General features: G+C 35.4%; 1 protein-coding gene across 2 annotated transcripts in view; it reads left to right on the forward strand.

Moving 5' to 3' along the window:
• Positions 1 to 19,874, forward strand: part of MON2 (MON2 homolog, regulator of endosome-to-Golgi trafficking) — a 148,596-nt gene that overhangs the window by 30,171 nt on the left and 98,551 nt on the right. For both annotated transcript variants that reach the window (XM_069080685.1, XM_069080692.1), the window contains exons 3-7: positions 8,853 to 8,980; positions 10,039 to 10,170; positions 12,961 to 13,090; positions 14,314 to 14,411; positions 16,080 to 16,205. In XM_069080685.1, the coding sequence (XP_068936786.1) occupies positions 8,853 to 8,980; positions 10,039 to 10,170; positions 12,961 to 13,090; positions 14,314 to 14,411; positions 16,080 to 16,205 (614 nt within the window). The remainder of the gene's footprint in view (positions 1 to 8,852; positions 8,981 to 10,038; positions 10,171 to 12,960; positions 13,091 to 14,313; positions 14,412 to 16,079; positions 16,206 to 19,874) is intronic.

Raw genomic sequence — 19,874 nt, forward strand, 5'->3', positions numbered from 1 at the left:
TGGCTGCCTTCTTTGAAGCCTCCACACTCTCTGGCAAACTGATCATGTACCCCAGGACTTCCACCCTAGACTGTAGTCCAGATTCAAGCAGGTTAAAGCAAGAGCAGTTACCCTTCAGATTGGTGGCTTTGTCCCCCTACAATCTGCAGGCCTGCAGCTGTGAAGCAGCTAAATGGCAGTGGCTGCAAGTCCACCACACCTCAGCTACTTCTTGCCCCAGGGGTCAAAGGCCGGACTGCACTCCTGAACTCCCAGCTCCCAAAGTCCACACTGCACTGAACTCTCGCTTTGTCCTTAGACTCTATGGTTTGATAATCCTTGAAACTGCACAGCTACTGGTGATCTGAAGTCCCTCCAGCCAGCAGCTTGTTGTAGCCACCCTGAGACTAAAACCTCCACCTTGCTGGGCTCAGCTCCCAACATGCTGCGCTGGCTGATTCCTGCAGGCCTGCTGGACTGTCTTCAGAGGGAGGTTAGCTTCTCTCTGTCATTTTGTGGGTTCTATAGCTCCAAAGGTTTTTTAGAGTCATTTTTTACATGAGTTGGAGGAGGTGGGAGCGGGAGCCCCAAGGAAGTTCTGTTTCTTCTCTACCATCTTGACTCCACCCCCTCTTCTTCTGTTAATCTAGGTAATTTACATTTTTCTAGATATTCATGTATTTCATTTAGATTGCCAAGTTTATTGGCAAATAATTGGGTAAAATAGCTCCTAACAATTGTCTGAATTTCCTCTTCTTTGGTGGTGAATTCACCCCATTTCATTTTTGATACAAGTAATTTGGTTTTCTTCTTTTCTTTTTGAAATCAAATTAGCCAGTGGTTTATATATTTTATTGGTTTTTCATAAAACCAACTTCTAGTTTTATTTATTAGTTCAATGGTTTTCTTACTTTCAATTTCATTAATCTGTCTTTTGATTTTCAGTATTTGCAATTTGGTTTTTAACTGGGGATTTTAAATTAGTTTTTTGTTCTTTTTAGTTGTGTGCCCTATTCATTGATCTGCTTTTTCTCTATTTTACTGATATAAGCCATTAGAGATCTAAATTTTCCCATAAGTTTTGGCCACATCCCATAAATTTTGGTATATTAACTCACTGTTGTCATTTTCTTTAATGAAATTACTGATTGTATGATTTGCTCTTTGAACCACTTTTTTAGAATTAGATTATTTAATTTCCAATTCGTTTTTAATCTTCCTAATGTCCATTATTGAGTATAATTTTTATTGCAGTATAACATGAAAAGGATGCGTTTCCTATTTCTGCTTTTCTGCATTTATTTGTGGCATTTTTATGTACTTTAATAATACATGGTCAGTTTTTGTTTAGGTGCCATGTACTGCTTTTTATACCCATTCATTTTTCTCCAGAGATCTAGCATATCTAACTTTTCCAGAATTTTATTCAATTCCTTCTTTCTTGTTTATTTTTTAGTTAGATTTATCTAGTTCTGAGAGGGGGAAATTGAGGCCCCCTTCTAGTATAGTTGTATTATCTAGTTCCTCCTGTAACTCATTCAATTTCTCCTTTAGAAATTTAGATGCTATACCATTTGATGCATGTATATTTAGTATTGATCATGATTTCATTGTCTTGGCATCTAGAAAGAAACAGTTAAAGCTTATTGAATTTCTTAGTTTTTCTTTTGTTTCTTTTTTGCCTTTTTATGTTTCCCAAGAGTCTTGAATTTAGAGGTCCAATTTTTTTCTAATTCCTGTCTTTTTTTTTTTTTTTTTTGCTTTTTGGAGGGGGGAAATCTGGGGTTAAGTGACTTGCCCAAGGTCACACGGCTAGTCAGTGTTAAGTGTCTGAGGCCAGATCTGAACTCAGGTCCTCCTAACTCTAGGGCCAGTGCTGTATTCACTGCGCCACCCAGCTGCCCCTAACTCCTGTCTTTTAATTAAAAATGTTTCAAAGTCCTCTATTTTATTAAATGTCCATTTCCCCCATTTTTCTTTGAGACTTCACATGAGCCAATTTGGCACTGTTGTTCTCTTCTAAGTTTATGCCTTGATCTTCCCTGTCACTGTAGTAACTTTTTATAGTCAGGTTCTTCTTTTTTTTTTTTTTTTTTTTTGGTTTTGCTCATTTTTCTGCCTTTTTTGTGACTTGCTGTTTTTATATGAGTGAGCCCTGGTCCTCTACTGCCCCAGGCTTTTTGTGCTGGGGCTCAGGGTCTTACTCAGTTTCACTGGGCTTCAGGTCTTGGCTGTCTGCTTTCAGTGGAGGGTAGGCTTTCCTTCTGGCTTTTACTGGGTGATGAGGCCTCTGTCTTGGCCTTCCCTAGGTGTGGGGTTTAGCTTCTGGCCTGCCCCAGGGGTGGGGGTCTTGCTATTGAATTTCTATGGTAACAGAGTCTCTGCTGGAAGGCTTCAGGGGCAAGGGTATCATTGTTGGACAGCCTTGGTTTGGGGCTTCACTACTGGTCTGCAATGGGGTCAGATAGCTGGTGACTTGTGCTGGGTGTGGGATCCCTTGGCTGGAGCCTTACTGCCTTGGTCAGACTGCTTCCTTGCCTAGGGGGTTTTTGGTTTGTTGGAGAGTAGGGCCTCACTGATGGATTGCTCCAGACTTCCTGGAGCCTTGCTGCAGGCACCCCACTATGAGGCTGACTGCTATTGCTACTCTTGGACCTCATTCCCCTCCCGCTCCAGTAAGTGGTTTTCTAGTTATTTAGAGGAGAATTTGGGAGGACTTCACAGAATTCCTTCTTCATTTTGCCATCTTGGCACTGGAAAGTCAAATTAGTTATCTTTAAGGTCCTTTAAAGTTCCGAATCCTATAAAATGTAAGTGACAGGAGAGAACTTTATTTTTTAAATGGGTAAAATAAGGAAAGACAGTGGCATTTCAATTTGTTGGAAATTCTCTCTCATGGTACAAAGGGAGTCCTGGGAGCTGACTATTGGAAGAAGAGGAGGATGATATCATAGGATGAAAAGATTGAGAATCATACTTTTGAACCTCTAAATTAGGGCATCTCGTTGCAGTTCAGAGCCCTCTGTGAATTCCTACATTTGGTCTTAAAGGCCTCTCAGAATTAGTGAAAATACAGTTATTCAGGGTCTGCCCAAGGGGAGGAAGAAAGAGGAAGCTCCCTCAGAAAGGTTTCTTTCCAAAAGAGGATGTTCTTTGCAACTGGTAGGAGGCAGGAATATGATGCTATCTGTCTACCACAGGTGCTCCAAATCTCTTTCCAAATTGTGGTTCTGATGTGGCAGCTATAAAAATGGCTTCCCAATTTTTGTTTTTTCCTTTTCTCTACAGAAAAAGTCTATTTCTGATACGTTAGGGATTCTCCTTAGTGGGGGCTGGGATTGGGCAGGGGAGATGGTGATTTGGGGGGTGCAGATTGTTCTCTACTACTTCTAGATCTATGCTTTGGGATCTTTGAGCACAGTAATTGCTTTGAAGAGTAGGATATGAAATTGTACTGTTTCCCAGTTTTACTCAAGGTTACCCAAGGTAGAGATGGGGAGGATTTTACCTATAATCCCAGGTAGTATGGAACTGTTGAGATCCAAGTAGACATTTACCTGTGAATTAAAATTGGAAAGGCAGGAAACAATTTTCTTCTCTACTTCAGATGTCAAAGCAAAAGAAAGCAAGAAGCAATTAAAATTACATAAGAAATGTTAATAGTAGCCATTTACTAATTGGCATCTGTCTTTGCAGGCCTGACCATTGCCAGGAGGGTGACCTCTTTTGAGAGGCCTTACAAATTTTTTTCCTTGGGATTCTGAATTTGAATGAAAACTCATTCTGTGGGGAGAGACTGAAACCCAGATCCTTACTGTGGGAGAAAGGCTGTAATTATTAATGACTGCATATGCGTGTTTATATTTTCTGACAGGCAAGGGCAGTTAATTTGCATTTCCTAAAAGGAGGGTAGCTTCCACTGTTGGAAAACTGGAAGATTATAAGAGGCAGAAATATTGTATACACATTGTAAGTAAGGTTAACTACCTGGCACACTTCATAAAGTTCAGGATTTGGAGTCAGGAAGACCTGAATTGGAATTCTGCCTCAGATACTTACTAGCTATGTGACCCTGGTCAAGCCACTTAACCTCTCTGTGTTTCAGTTTTCTCATCTGTAAAATGAAGGTAATTGATAGCACCTACCTTTCAGGGTTGTGAGATTGAAATGACATAATGTGTAAAGCACATTACAATCCGTAAAGTGCTATATGAGTGGTAGCTATTATCATCAGAAAGGTCATGATAATTATAAAATAAACATTGTAAAACAAATTGTGGTGTTTAACTGGCCTTCCAGTAACCTCTTTCATTACACACTTACAAATTTGTTTCAGCTTTGCATTGAAGCATTAACATGGAAAATCTTTTAATGTGGATTGTGATCCTGAGACAAAGGAACTTGGAAAATAGGGCAAAGCTCCAACCTAACTTAGCTTTGGAAAAGTGTTCCTTTATGATGTTTCCCATCTCCTAGATTAGTTAAGAGTTTGCCAGTAAACACTATGGAATGTATATAGACTCATAGAATGCTAGATTGGGAAGAGAACATAGATTATAAAGTTCAGCCCCTTCACATTTGGGATATGAGGCGCTAAAACTCAAAGAAGCTTTCTTATGTAGGTTCATATAAATGTTAGTGGCAGAGTTAGGTCTTGTTTTTTCCTGTTGTGGATGGTTTACAGTCAGTTTTTTTAAACATAATTAGGTGCTTTGTGAATTCTTTATAGATAATATAGGCTGTTCCATTTACTGTTTTCTTTTTTGAAAACTGTTAAAAGCAACTCTCATGTCTCCTATCTTTTGTTCGTGATTCTTTAACTGATAGATTATTGAAGTCCCATATGATTATTATGAAAAACATATATTAGATAAAATTTAAGTACCTTATTTTAAATACAGTACATTATTTATGTAATGTGTTTCACTATATTACATTTTTGCTGTTAAAATTAGTTAAAATCAGTATCTTAAGTAAGGTTTAGAATTATAGTTGTGCCTTTGTTTAAAAAAACATGAAAAATTTTAAACATATTGAAGTGATAATTGAAGATTGCTTTTTCTTTTTAATATTTCTTATCTTTGTTTTTACATCATTGTTTTTTTCCAAATATATTCTTACTTTCATCTCTCCCCAAAGAATCATTTCTTGTAACAAATAATAAAAGGAATGGTAAAGAGCAGTTTAGCAAAACTGATGAATATATCCGCCTAGTCTGACGGCATACCCCGTGTTCCACTTCAGTGGTACACCATCTTCCGCAAAGAAGGAAGGGGGAGTACATTTTTTCCTTTCTTCTACTAAGCTTTTCTTATTGTAGTCACATAATGTGTTTGGTGGTGGTTGTTCTTTCAGGTTACTTTGTTGCAGTCATTGTGTAAATTGTTTTCCTGCTTATCTTTACTTTGCATTTGTTCATAAAAATCTTTCACTGTGTTACTGTTTCTATTGCCCAATAATATTCCATTACATTTATGTACTGCCATTTGCTTGGTCATTTCCCCAGTCGATGGGTTTCTTGTTTCTGCTTCTTTACTGTAACAAAAAAATGCTGCTGTGAATTTTTTGGCATGTGTTGGCACTTTCTATCTTTGACTTGGGATATATACCTAGTAGTGAGATCTCTGGGTCAAAGGGTTATGGACATTTTATTTTTAAAATAAATTCTTATTAAAATCTTTGTTTTTATATCACTTACATTTCCTAATGTATCCCATACCTCTGCCCTTCCCAGAGAGTCATCCTTAAAACAAAGAATAAAAAAGAGGGGAAAAGAAGTTCAGCATAACTAACCAACATAATGGAAAAGATCTGACATTTTATTCAGTTTTCCATACCCATAGTCTTTTATGACTTTAAAGCCAAGGGATGTATTTTCTTAGATTTTTTTTTGTTCTGTTTTTTTTTTTTTTGGAGGGCAGTTGGGGTTAAGTGACTTGCCTAAGGTCACACGGCTAGTTTTTGTGTTAAGTGTTTGAGGCTGGATCTGAACCCAAGTCCTCCTGACTCCAGGGCCGGTGCTCTATTCCCTGCGCCACCTAGCCGCCCCCTTTAGACTTTCTTTAGGGCACTATCATTTCGCAGCCCACCATTTGGATTGTTTTGTTGTTTCATTTTATATTGTGTGTATATGAAAGAGAGAGAAAGAGGGAGAGACTCTGTGTGTAGCTAGCTAGGTGGTGCTGTGGATAGTGCTGGCGTCAGGAAGACCTGCATTTAAATCCAGCCCTAAATATTCACTAACTGTATGATATTGTGCATGTCACCCTCTGCCTGATTTCAGTTTCCCCATCTTTAAAATGGGGATGATATAGCACTTGTCTCTCAGGATGATTATGAGAATAAAAGGAGATGGGGATGAGGAGGGGGGTGATGATGATTTTTAAGTATAGATTTCTTGGTACTGCTCATTTCCTTTTGTATCCATTCATATACATCTTTCCATACTTCTCTGGACTTATCCTCTTTATTTCTGATGGCCCAATAATAATTACATTCCCCATTCAGTAGATATCTGTTGGTTTCCACTTCTTTGCTCCCACAAAAAGTCCTGTGATGAATATTTGGTTATAACTGGATCTTTTCTTTTTGTCATTGGCCTCCTAGCAGTGGGCTCCCTGGGTCAAAGGGTAGGGATATTTTAGTTACTTTCTTTTCGTAATTACAAAATATTTTATTGAATATTTAGACCAGTTCATAGCTCCAACAACACATTAATGTTCCTGACTTTTTCCAGTCTCTTCAACACAGAATGTTATAGTCTTTTATCAGCTTTTTTATTGTGAGGTTGAAAACCAAGGATTTTATTTGCATTTCTCATATTAGTGATTTGAAGCAGTCTTTAAGATGATTGTTAATAGTTTAATATTCTTCTTTTTGGGAGTTATTGGCTTATGTTCTTTGACCTCTTAGGGAAGGAATAGCTTTTGTTTTTAGTCTTTCTGTTGTCCATATATCTTGGATTTCAGTTCCCTAACAGAAATATTTGACACAGATGTTTGCTATTCCGTAGATTCCTTTCTCATCCTTATCGCATTAAGTTGGTGCAGAAGCTTTTCAGTTTTATGTAATCACAGTGCTGCTATGGCCAAGGATGTTTCTCTAGCCACAGCTGAGAAGTGTGTACATGATACTGTTCTTTTTTGATTTGCATGAAATAATCTTTAATATATTAGAGAGCATGGAGTAGTGGCAGTAGTAGAACTTAAAATTAAGCCATTTAATCTCTCAGTGTCCTAGGCAGCTCTCTGAAACTGCAAGTTACAGAAAAGGTATAGGTGAGAGTTTCCTTCTTAGAAAATTCCCTGTATCGGTGAAATCATGTCTGTCTTTGTTCTTATCTCTGTGATCTTTCGTATTTAGTTCATGAATCGATTTTGAGCTTATTAAGGTATATTATGGTATAAAGTCTTGGGCTATATTACTCTTTTATTGATCTGGAACAATCTTTCACATGATTAATAGTTTGCAATTCTTCTGAAAGAGGGCTTTTTGCTTAACAAAAAAGTTTTTTATTATAGATCACCTTTAAAGGGAGATTCAGATAAATTCATTTGATGAATATTTCAAATATGATTCACTTTATAAAATTAAGTTTTGTTTTATAAGATTTAGAGCTGGAGGATGCCTAATAAGGCATCTGACTCACTCCATTCTCACGAATCTGGAAACTGAATTCCAAAGAGGTTGAGACTTGTTCAGAATTCTGCAGATGTAAATAGCAGAACCAGCATTTGAACTCAAGTTCTTTGACTCCAAATTTTGTGTTTTCTGTTTTTCCCTTTATGTTTCTGTCTTTCTATGTTTGTTTGTCTACCCCTACTTTATTTTCATATCCATCCCCCTCAAATGGCCATGAAATAGGACTGAAATATATTGTTGATTATTTTTGAAATATGTTAATTATTATGAAGTATATTGATTATTTTTAAAATAAAGCTTTAAGTTCCTGGTTTGTAATTTTTAAAGCAGATAAGTGAAATGTTTTATATTTCTCTTCCTTTCCTGACTGGCCCAAGTCCCATCCAGATTAAATTGCTTTTTACTTAGATTATTTCTAAATATGTGGGTTATAAATGTATTGGTTACAGGACATGTATTCTCTCTCACTCCCAATTGCTCTTTAAAGGTTATTTTGTTTGAATTTTAGATGCTTCTTTGTGTTTCATGATATGTAATGTGTATTTAGTCCTTAAGTGAGAGTATGCTCTGTAAGCGTGATATTAGTATTATGGCCGGAGAGGTATGCAATATTTCACTAATTTGATGATGATGATGATGATGAAGTCTCAGGAGTGTATTCCTTTTTTTTTAACTTCTATTTCAATCTTATATTTTATGTCCTAAAATTATAAATTTATTTATGGTTTCCTTTCTGCAATAAGAAGAATAGGAAATAGAGTGCTCCTCAAAAGGAAGGTAGGGCATGACATTTTAGAAGGGATGGAAGTAAGGTAGGCATTAAATGTAAATAATCAGTTGAATACTCCACTCTTTCTCTCAAATTCTATTGCACTTACTACCACAGGTTTTTAATTTTCATGAAATCAGAGCATTTTAGTGTTAGACCTTAGAGTTCCTTTCATCCAGTCCATTCAGTGAGGAAACTGAGTCAGAAAGAAGTTAGATCGACATTGACATTGACAGGGTCACATGGCAGAACTGAGAATTTAAATTTAGGCCTCCCGATTTCAAGTATAATATTCTTAGCACTTTTATGAGTTGTAAATATTTTTTATTTACAAATAAATCTTTATTTGCCATTTTATTTTTAAGAAATTATTTTAATTAGAGATATCACTGCTACTAATCATTGAGTAAATCTGTTCAGAGTTATGAATTATTTACTAATTTACTTTATATGTCTTCTAAAGCCTTAAAAGAAAATAGCTCAGAGGTTGTTCAGCCTTTCCTGATGGGATGTGGAACCAAGGAACCAAAGATCACTCAGCTATGTCTGGCAGCCATCCAGAGGCTGATGTCACATGAAGTTGTTTCTGAGGTAAAAGAGGCACAATATCTGCACATTTTTCTTTAGCATAGGATAAAGTGGATTTTTGTAAAGTGGGAAAGAACACATGCTTGATTTTTAGTTTGGGATACTAACTTAATGAAGAAATTTAAATTCAGGGAAATTTGCTATATTATAAAATACTGTCAAGGAAACAAGAATTTATTGAATCAAATGTAGTATATATGATTGGTTTCTCTGTATTAAATATATGTGACATGTATAAGGTACACATATTGTTTTGTATTTGTTAAATATTACATCATTCTCTGCTCTTAAATATCTTAAATATTTAAGATCTTAAATATCAAGGTCCTGTAAAATAGATTAGAATTTTTATAATCAAAGATCAAATATTTAGTTTTATCACACACATTGTTATTTCCTAAAGTTAATTATTTTGAAAAGATCTGTGAATAATGTAGGTATACCCAAGTTCAGTAGTTTGTTTAAATGTAAGGAAAGGACTTGATGAATTTATAGAAAATATGCAGTTATTTGCTGTTATGTTTTTAGAACTACATAACAATATTTTTCCTGTGTGAAACCTCATATAATTCAAATGTATTCAATGCCTGCCTTACAGACTTCCATGAGCATATCTTACTTCATTCTTTGCTCTGAAGGATACCAGCTAAGCTGTTGAAATGCAACAAATTCTGTAGACTCAAATACTTCTTTCTGAACATCTAATTCAGTTCATATATGTATAGACCCTTTTGGTATAGCTTATGTGTAGCACAACAATGTAGCAAACATTGATGAACATTTTTTTAATTAATCATAGTAACTCATGCTCTTTGTTTTGGTGGAGGGCATGCCCATACCCAAGATTTCATAGATTCCTAAAATATTGACACATATTAAGGAAAAATGCTGAAATGATCTAAACAAAATAACCAAGATGAAAAACCAGTCAACAATAGAAGAAATGATGGTTTAAAATCTTTTCCAGTCTATAGGTCATATCATCAGTATTTTTTGCGTATGTATTAAACAGATGTGTCTTATTTCATTGATAAAAATTGACATAATATACTATTTTACAGACTGCAGCAGGGAATATCATTAACATGCTTTGGCAGCTGATGGAAAATAGCCTTGAAGAACTAAAGCTACTTCAAACAGTTCTTGTTCTTTTAACAACCAATACTGTAGTTCATGATGAAGCCCTCTCTAAGGTAGGAACTCTTTTTTGCCCCACTGAATTGTTTCTGCGACACAGTTCATTTAATTCAAACCAATATCAGAAGAAAGAGCTGCATTTATTGAAATTAAATGCAGCTTTAGTGTGGACATTGTTTTGGCTAGTGATCAAAGAATAGACCCAGGTGTCCACAACCTTTTTTGCCTTGAGTTTTACCATTAAATGAACTTAGGGCAACTGCCAGACCTAAGACGTAGGTTATGTTTTATCTTAACATAATTTTAAATAATAAGCTCTGCAATATTATGCCTTTTTCCTAAAAATTACTTTTTCGTTAAATTTTTTTAGTAATTATAGCTGGTATTTAACAAAGTAGTTTAAAATGTACAAATTACTATTATTAATTCACACACTAACCTTGTGAGGTCTACTTTTCTGCATCTGCTACAGGTATCATTATCATCTCTAATTTGCAGTTGGGAATTCTGAGGCTGAGAGTTTAGATGACTTGCCCATGGTCATATAGCTAGTAAGTGTAAGAAGAGAGATTTGAACTCAGAATAGCATGAATTATAGTTAGCATGTAGAGATGTTGCTTACCAAAATGAAGCCAACAACTACTGTTGTTATATGTGGTTTTTGTTAGGAAACAAATATATGTGATAATGTGGTTTTTGTTAGGAAAACAAGGATGTTCTAGTAAAGGATTTTACTTTGAACTTTTTAAATCAGTGTTTTATGTTTTGGGGAGAACCCATTTTCTGCATCTTCTTATCTATAGTAGAACTCTATTATAATACCTCTCCCAGTACCTAGATGTACACTAACTATTGGTCTGTTGTTTTTTCTTAAGGTTATCACATGCTGTTAAAGCCTAATGTTACACAGCTTGTGAAGTAGATATCAGTTTTGCCCTTTTAGCACTGCTATTATGAAAGGGCGTTTTAGTTTTTCTTAAACCTCTTCTCATCTTAAAACTATAAAACAAAAGAATAGCTTGTTATGATCTTAAATTTTTTTATTTGAATTTAACTATTTTTTTCCTAGTTCTCTTTTTACCTCTCTGACCATTTCTCCTTGATCTCCACTGGTTAATTTCCCTCCTTCGGCTCCTCAATTATGTGTATCTTAAAGCTCTGTCAGGCCTTTTCTCCTGTTTCTCTGTCTCTGCTTGCCTTGGTTATCTCAGCACTCCTCATGGCTTCATTCACCAATTTTATACAAATTACTTCCAAATCTTTGTCATCATCTTCTCCAGAATCCTACAGTGGTCCCTTTTAAGTCTATTTGGGATAAATTGAAGTTATTTCATCTTTCATTATGTTCTTCCACAGTTGAGTTCCAGTTTAATTTTCTGTTTATATTTCATACTGCTTCCTTTCACATGCTCTTATTCTAGCCAGACAGGAATTACTAGTTGTTCCTGATATTAGATAATTGATGTAGAGCTAGAAGGACCATCTTCTTCATTTTACAGATGTGGCGCTGTCCTTTATGTTCCTCTCATCTTAGTCTTTTGAAACCCTTTCCTTTCCCAGGGGCTATCGCCTTCCTGGCTCTTACTCCCTTATTACCGTTCCACTACTTAGATTAGGAGGGATCTGTAATCTGTTATATGATAGACAAATACTTGTTTTAGTACAAGTAAATTAGTTTTAATGATAGCAGTTTCTTTTATTACTAATTGTGGAATGAAAAGCTTTGGCAACTCCTTGTGTGACATTGTTTAAAGTAACTTAACCTCAGGGTTGGACTCTGATTTCTGAGTTCCCTCATAGTTTTGAATCTGAGTGGAGTTTCATATATCAGGTAAGGAAAATCTTTTTGTGGCTGGGCAGGGGCGAAGTTCTTGAAATCACAAGACTAACTTAAAGCCAACCTTGAAAATAGCCTACTATATCATAAATCAGTCAGCATTCATTAAATGTATATTACATATCAGGCATTGTGCTACGTGTTGGGGACATAAGGACAAAATCGAAATGATCCCTGCCCTCAAGGATCTTACATTCTAATGGTGAAGATTTGTGAGCATATGCTACAAAATGAATACATAGTTGTTTGGAAGAGATCTTCTATGTTAAAAGAGTAGGAGTGCCAAATCTCTTGCTCTAAACTTAATTAAAAATAAAGTTCGCACAATGAATCCAGGGTTTTTCTGGCCTCACTGGTACAGGCAATTTTACTGTAGCCTTGCTTCTGAGCACAAAGCACAAGCATTTTGTACTGTGTGTGCCCTTAGGACATGCAAAACCAATGAAAGCTGCAGAGAGGAAAAAGTTTAAGAAACCCTGGTCTAAGGAATGCTGGGAATAGGAGAGCCTTTTCTCTTGTTTCTGGTTTTTCTTTAGCCCCTGGAAGGCACACTGCCCCCTTTCAAAAGTGTCATGTATTCCCTTCTCCTTCACCCAAGTATAAGTTATATTCTTTCTCTCAGCATTAGTCAGATGTCTTCCCTCCCTTCTCTTTTCTCTGCCCCAGCCAGTTGGAACAATTTAGTTCTCCAGAACATTCCATGTTACTGAGTTAATTATTCACATTTTTATGGAAAAGTATGCTTGTGGAGCATTGTGTCCTTCTAAATATTATTTTATTCCCACATGCATGCGTGCATGTGCTCACACACACACATTCATAGAGAATATCCCTCTCACTCTGTAATAAAGGTATTAATCTTTGTTCTTCTAGACTTGTGTTACAATAGTTTGCTAAATGTCTACTTGCAAAAAAGTGGAAATTATTTAATTTTCTGTTACTTCAAATAAAAAAAAGAAAATGGTTTGTGTTAAATTTTATTTTCATTAGCTAAAAATTGCTTTTTCAGGCAATAGTTCTTTGTTTTCGTCTGCACTTTACAAAAGATAATATAACAAATAATACAGCTGCTGCTACTGTACGACAAGTTGTTACTGTTGTATTTGAGAGGATGGTTGCTGAGGATGAACGACATAAAGGTAAATTTGAGTGATTTCCTTTCTTTTGTGTTTAAAGTCTTATTAGTATGGTTTCCCATCAGTTATCGATACTTTGTTTTTTGGGATATGTTAACAACAGAATATTTTTTAAAAACATGTGTGTTTTTCTGTAGATTGAATTATATATATCCCTTCATCTTGATTATGTGAGATAAATTTGTTACTAAGTGACATCAATTTTTTTTCTATAGAATAGATTGGTTCAAAAGATTATTCATTACTAAGATCATTAGTATTTTTTTTTCTGATTTTTACAGTTAATAAATGTTGGACTAAGTAAAATCTTTTCCTTTGTAGAGTTTGTCTTAACTCTCATTTGCTTTCTGTTTTTTATGCATTTTCCTCTTTGTGTTCTTTTTTTGGGGGGAGTATATTGGTGACTAATGATAATGCTACTTTTTCAGAGAAATGAGCTTCACTTTTCCTGAAGAAAACTTGTAGCTAAACATATCTATTTGGGTTTAGATTCTGTTTCTGACCTTTTTGATTGTTTTATTAAAGCAATATTTCTATTAAATTTGGCATATTTGATTTGTACTATCTTTCCTGAAAAGAATATAAAGTTCTATCAGATGGAAATGTTTATTTTTTTTTCAAGATTTAATCCTAATTAGCATATCCTGTATAGTTATTTGGGTTATGTTCAGAAAAAAACCAAGTTAACTCTGATTTATATGTCTTTTTTATTTTTATAAAATAGAACAGTTCTCCTGCAGGGAATCTTAATCTATACACCTTTCGAGACCTTCTAATATAATCTTAAGCAATGGGCCCATATCAGAAATGTCACTTGAGTAACTAATGAATCATTAACTCCATGGGAATTGGCAGGAATGCTCACAGAAATGGGAATTGTGTAGTAAATTTAATATATTTCTACTTTATTTAAATTAACATTCAGAAACCAAGTAGAATGGCTATTTGAGTCTTTAAACTTGTTAGGACTGTTGGAACCTGCCATTTAGTGATAAAAGTAGAATCTTCTTTGTTAGGATTCTTAAAAGCAAATTCTATTGCAAACAAGTCCATGTTGTCTTTTTTGTTTTTAAGAGGAATTTCTCTCTGAAATTACAATGAAAATAATTAAGAAGATATCCTATATGGAAATATTTCTTGGTCAGGCTCCATTGCATCAATCCAAGCGCATATAATTTGCTCTCTAGTTGTGAATTCACATATAACACATCCTGTTTTGATTTCAGATGTTGTGGAGCAGCCAGTACTGGTTCAGGGAAACAGTAATAGGCGTTCTGTGAGCACCCTGAAGCCCTGTGCAAAAGATGCATACATGCTCTTCCAGGTATTTGGATGATAGAAATTGCTTTTATAACTTTGTTCTTTTTCTTTTTTTTTTTTTTTGGAGGACAATTGGTGTTAAGTAACTTGCCCAAGGTCACACGGCTAATTTTTTTGTGTGGGTGTTAAGTGTCTGAGGCAGATCCGAACTCAGGTCCTCCTGACTCCAGGGCTGGTGCTCTACTCACTGCACCACCTAGCTGCCCTTTGTTTTTTTCTTAATGGTCTTTATAACTTTAAGCCTAATTTCATTTTTATTATTAGAAAAAGTGTTTTTAAAAATGGATCAAAGAGGAATTTTTCTATTTACAGTGGAAATATAATTTAGCAGTTTATATCTATTAAGTGATATTTGAGTTTCAAAGACTAGAGAGTAGTAACACTAACATAGTATTTTATATTTATTGAATGTCTTTCTTATAACCTTGCAAGGTACATCTACTCAATACTAAACACTCCACTTTACAGATGAAGAAACTTTTGTCCTAGATGTCTTCCATATCTGGAATGTTCTGGTACTCTCACTCTTGACTTTTAATTTCCCTAATTTACTTCAAGACTCAGGTCAAATCGCACCTTCTGCAGGAAACTTTCCCTGGTGTTCTAGCTTCTGCTGCCTTTTCTAAAATTCACTTGCATACACATGTTTATTATTCAGTCTTAGACATTCAGTTGGCTGCTTATTAAATTGGTCCGTCAATATATCTAGCTTAGATTAACTTTGCAAATAGACAAACTTAAATATAAGAAAAAGAATAGAGATTTTATTGATCACAAGCTATTTAGTGTGAATTGTTTTGGGACATTTTAAATATCATTTGATATTTTATTTACATCTTCGAGAATAATAATGATAATAACTTAACTTTACATAGCATTTTGTTTGTAGAATGCATTAAGTGACTTAACTCATTTGAGCCTCACAACAACCCTGTGAAGTTAATGAAGGTGTTATTATCTATATTTTGCAGTTTAGGGAAATGAGGCCAAGGTGACAAAGATAGAGGTAGAGTTACATTTCATCCAGAGTTTCTTTCTCAAATAAAAATGAGTAGCATTTATGTGGCTGTTTTGAATTTAGAATATACCTTATATTTGTCATCTCATTGTTATTTCACAGTAACATTCTGAGGTAAGTACTGACCCCATTCTATTTATGAGGAAACTGGGACTCATTTGTTGAGGTGCTTCCCTCTGCTTAGAGTTCTCCTAAGTGTCACAGTCACTACTTGAGCCTGCGTCTTCTTTACAGCAAGTCCAGAACTCTGGCCCTGAGACTATTTGGCTTTTCCCCTCCCCCCACTGCCAAGTCTGTTGTTATTCCTTTTAAGTGTAACACAGGATGTACTTGCATCGAAGACTTCCTTTGATTTGTGTTAACTGGAAAGAATGGTAAACTAGCTAGATACTTATGAATAATAATTATATATTGGCAATCATTACATGAATCTTAAAATTCGGGGGGTTTGTCAAATTCTTCTCTGTAATGTACATACTCATTAAGTTATGCTTTTTAGAAAGTATTATTTATTTTTAAAGATAGGATTTTACTTTTATCTCTTAGCAAGAAAATGTGGTTCACACAAAAGGGAATTTTTAAAAAAAACTTTGATTAAATGTATGTGACCTGAAATTTTTATCCCACTCATTTTTGTTGCATTTGTTTTCTCAGGATCTTTGTCAGTTGGTTAATGCTGATGCTCCATATTGGCTAGTAGGAATGACGGAAATGACTCGAACTTTCGGCCTTGAACTACTAGAGTCAGTCTTGAATGATTTTCCACAAGTCTTTTTACAAGTAAGCCATTTCAAATTTACTTAAGCAGTGAAGTAACTCTTACTTGTTTCCATTCTTTATTAAAAAATTAAAATATTTATTAGACTAATTTACTTTACTAATTGGTAATCTTAATTAAATCTAATTTACTAATTAGACTTAATTTACTATAAGATTAATTTACTAAAATTATGGAATAAAATTTCTTTATGCCATGAGCACTACACTTCTTTTTTAAAAATTTTACACTTAGATACAAAATAAGAAAAGAAAAAAAATTGCTGTGTTCACAGTAGATCATAAAAGAGGATTCAGTATAAAACAATAAATTTCCATTTTAAGAAAACCTATATAAAAATACTAACACATTGTTTTCAAAGTTGCCTACCTTTTCTTTGCTTCCTTGTTGGTTTTCTTTTGTTCTCTACTGTGAACTTTTTACCTTATCTCCTTCCCACCCCCACAAAAGAAGACTACATTTAAGTGTGGAGATACACACACACACACACACACACACACACACACACATACATACTTACATAAACATAGACATTTATACCCATATACACTCATACACATATATGTAAAGTTGTACTATGCTTATTTCCTCCTATAATCTGTTACTCTGAAGGTAGATAGCATCTTCCTTTATAAGTCCCAAGTCTTTGTGTGTTTTTCTAAATCAACCAGCTCATCATTTTCTACACCACAGCAATTATATTCCTTTCTTAATTCAAACAGCCTCTTCCTTTATAGGATCTTTGAGGTTAATCTGGGTATTTATAATAGAATGACTTGGTTGCTCAAAGTTGTTCTTAAAACAATGCTACTGTTAATGTATACAGTGTTCTCTTGGTTCTGCTGATTTCACTATTTCTTGGAGGTCTCTCCATGCTTTTCTAAAATCATTGAGCTCATTATTTCTTAGAGTAGAGTAATGTTCATCATAAACAAGTTTGTTTGACAAGTGTAAATTAGATTTAAGTTTTGGGGATAAAAATTTATCGTTTGGTAAAAATTGTTAGGAAAGCTTGAAAGCAGTCTGGCAGAAATTGGGCATAGACCAGCATCTTATACCATTTACCAAGATCAAAATGGATATATGACCTAGATATAAAGGGAGATATTACAAGAAAGTTTGAATACCATGGAACATATTACCTATGAGACTTATGGATAAGTGGACAATTTATGAACAAACAAGATAGTGTTGTGAGATGTAAGATGGATAATTTTGATTACATTAAATTAAAAAGAATTTGTACAAATAAAACAAATGTATCCAAGATCTGAAAGAAAACAGAAAACTGGGGAGGAAGTAGGGGGAAATTTTTTAGACATTTCCTCAGATAAAGGTCTCATATCTCAAATATGTAAAGAACTTTGTCAAATCTATAAGAATGCGAGTCATTCCCCAGTTGATAAATGGTCAAAGAATATAAAGTCAGTTTTCCAGTGAAGAAATGAAAACAAGTTATAGTCATATGAAAAATGCTCTAAATCGTTATTAATTAGAGCAATGTAAGTTCAAACAACCTTGAGATATCATGTTAACACCTATCAGATTAGCAGAAATCATAAGAGAAAGTGACAAATGTTGGAGGGGATGTAGAAAAATTGGGACCTTAATTCTTTGTGAGTGGATCTGTGAGCTGATCCAACCATTTTGGAGAGAGATGTGGAATTATGCCCAAAGTGTTATTAAGCTGCCTGTACTCTTTGACCCAGGCATACCACTATTAGGTCTGTTTCCCAAGAGGATTAAGGAAAATGGAAAAGAACCTGTATGTTCCCCCCCCCTTTTTTTTTTATTAATTTGTTTGTTTCCTTTTAGTTTACAGGATTCAATTCCACAATTCCTTGAATTTCACATTTTGCCCCCCTCCCTCCCCCCCACCCCATGGCGGCTTATAGTCAAGTATAGGAGCTGTAAATACTTTCACATTATACATTGGTCAGGTTATAAGGATGGATTGTACCAGCTGGAATGAAAAATGGTAAAGAGGACATAAAACCAAATAAGAGAACGAAAAAGATCAGGTATTTTGCTTCCACCTGGATATAAACTTAGTTCTTTCTAGTTCTTTCTCTGGATGCACATTTTTCTCTCCATCATGTGTTTTTTGGAATTGACTTATATCACTGCATTGCTGAGAAGAGTCCAGTCTATCAAAGTTGGTCATCAAATATACGTTGTGTCTGTAATTGTGTACACATTTCTCCTGGAAGAACCTGTATGTTTTAAAATATTTGTTGCAACTCTCTTTGTGGTGGCAAAGAACTGGAAATTGTGGGAATGCCTGTCAATTGGAGAACGACTAAACAAAAAAAAAAATTGTACTTTTACAGACTTTAATTATCTTAGTTTGGTCATTTTCTTTTTTTTTTCCTTTAAAAAAAATTGGGGGGGTAATTATCTTTTCATAAAACAGTTCTAATCCCCACCTCCACTCCTCCTTACACACACACATACACACACACAGAGCAAGATACAAACATTAGAAACTTAGAATGGAAGCATTAGTGTAATAAAATCATAGATTTGTTGTAGTGGGTGACTCCTTAGAGATAATCTTTAATCTCTTTATGTTTTTAAAAATCATTTACTCATTTAACATTTACTAAGTGCCAACAGTGCTAGGCTCCAAGTAGGAAAATAGAGAGATAAGACTTTCCCTCAGGGAACATGCATTCTAGTTTGAGGCCCAAGATTTGTATGTTTTGAAGTACTAGCAGAATTTCATTCAGCAGAGAGGGTGGAGTACATTTCAGGAATAGGAGATAGTATCTCTGAATGTATAGGATTAGAAAACATGCTTTGTTTTGGGGGACCATAAAAAGAGACCAATGCAGTAGAGCTGTGACTTGAACCCAGCAAATACTAACAGGCATTGTTATTATTACAGTTGACAGTTTATGTATTGCTGTGCATGTGCTAGCTCATTGAGCCTTATAACAGTCCTGGGAAGTATGGATTCAGGGTGTGCTAATATTCACTTACTGGTGGGGAAGCTCAGAGCAGAAATGAATTGCATAGGCTGTAAGGGGCAGAGATGGCATTTGGCTCTTGGTCTTCTTTCGCTGTCACCCCTCTGCCACACCACCTCTGCTCATGAAGCTTTAGTGCGTTCTTCTGGCTCCTAAGATAAAATATAAACTCCTCAGCCTGGCATTTAATGACCTCCACATTCTATCTCCCAACTACATTTTTATTTTTGCCTGTTGGAGGGCAATTGGGGTTAAGTAACTTGCCCAAGGTTACACGGCTGGTTTTTTTGTGTCTGTGTTTGTTAAGTGTCTGAGGCCGGAACTGAACTCGGGTCCTCCTGACTCCGGGGCCGGCGCTTTACTCACTGCGCCTCCCAGCCGCTCTAACAGGCCTATTTGATGGTGTTCTATGCATTAGTGGTTCACCCAGCTGGCCTACTTGCTGTTCCCTGAGCTCACTAAAGCTGACCTCCATTCAGGCCGTCAGTCAGTAAACATGTGCCACGTAGCAGCCATGTGTCAGCAGCTAACGAAGGACTGGAGATACAAAGAGAAGCCAGCTACGCTCCCTGCCCCTCGGGAGTTGTCAGTTCTGTGAGTCTGACTCCGGCGAGCTCGTGAACCTCTCCCCCTGCCTGCAGTGCAGTGTGCCCCTCTGTCGCCTCTGCTTCGTAGAGTCTGCCTTCTCCTCCAGGCTCAACT

This window comes from Petaurus breviceps, unplaced genomic scaffold, assembly GCF_028583685.1.
Source record: "Petaurus breviceps papuanus isolate PSGF00001 unplaced genomic scaffold, PetGlider_PUasm1.0 154, whole genome shotgun sequence".
Lineage (NCBI taxonomy): Eukaryota > Metazoa > Chordata > Mammalia > Diprotodontia > Petauridae > Petaurus > Petaurus breviceps.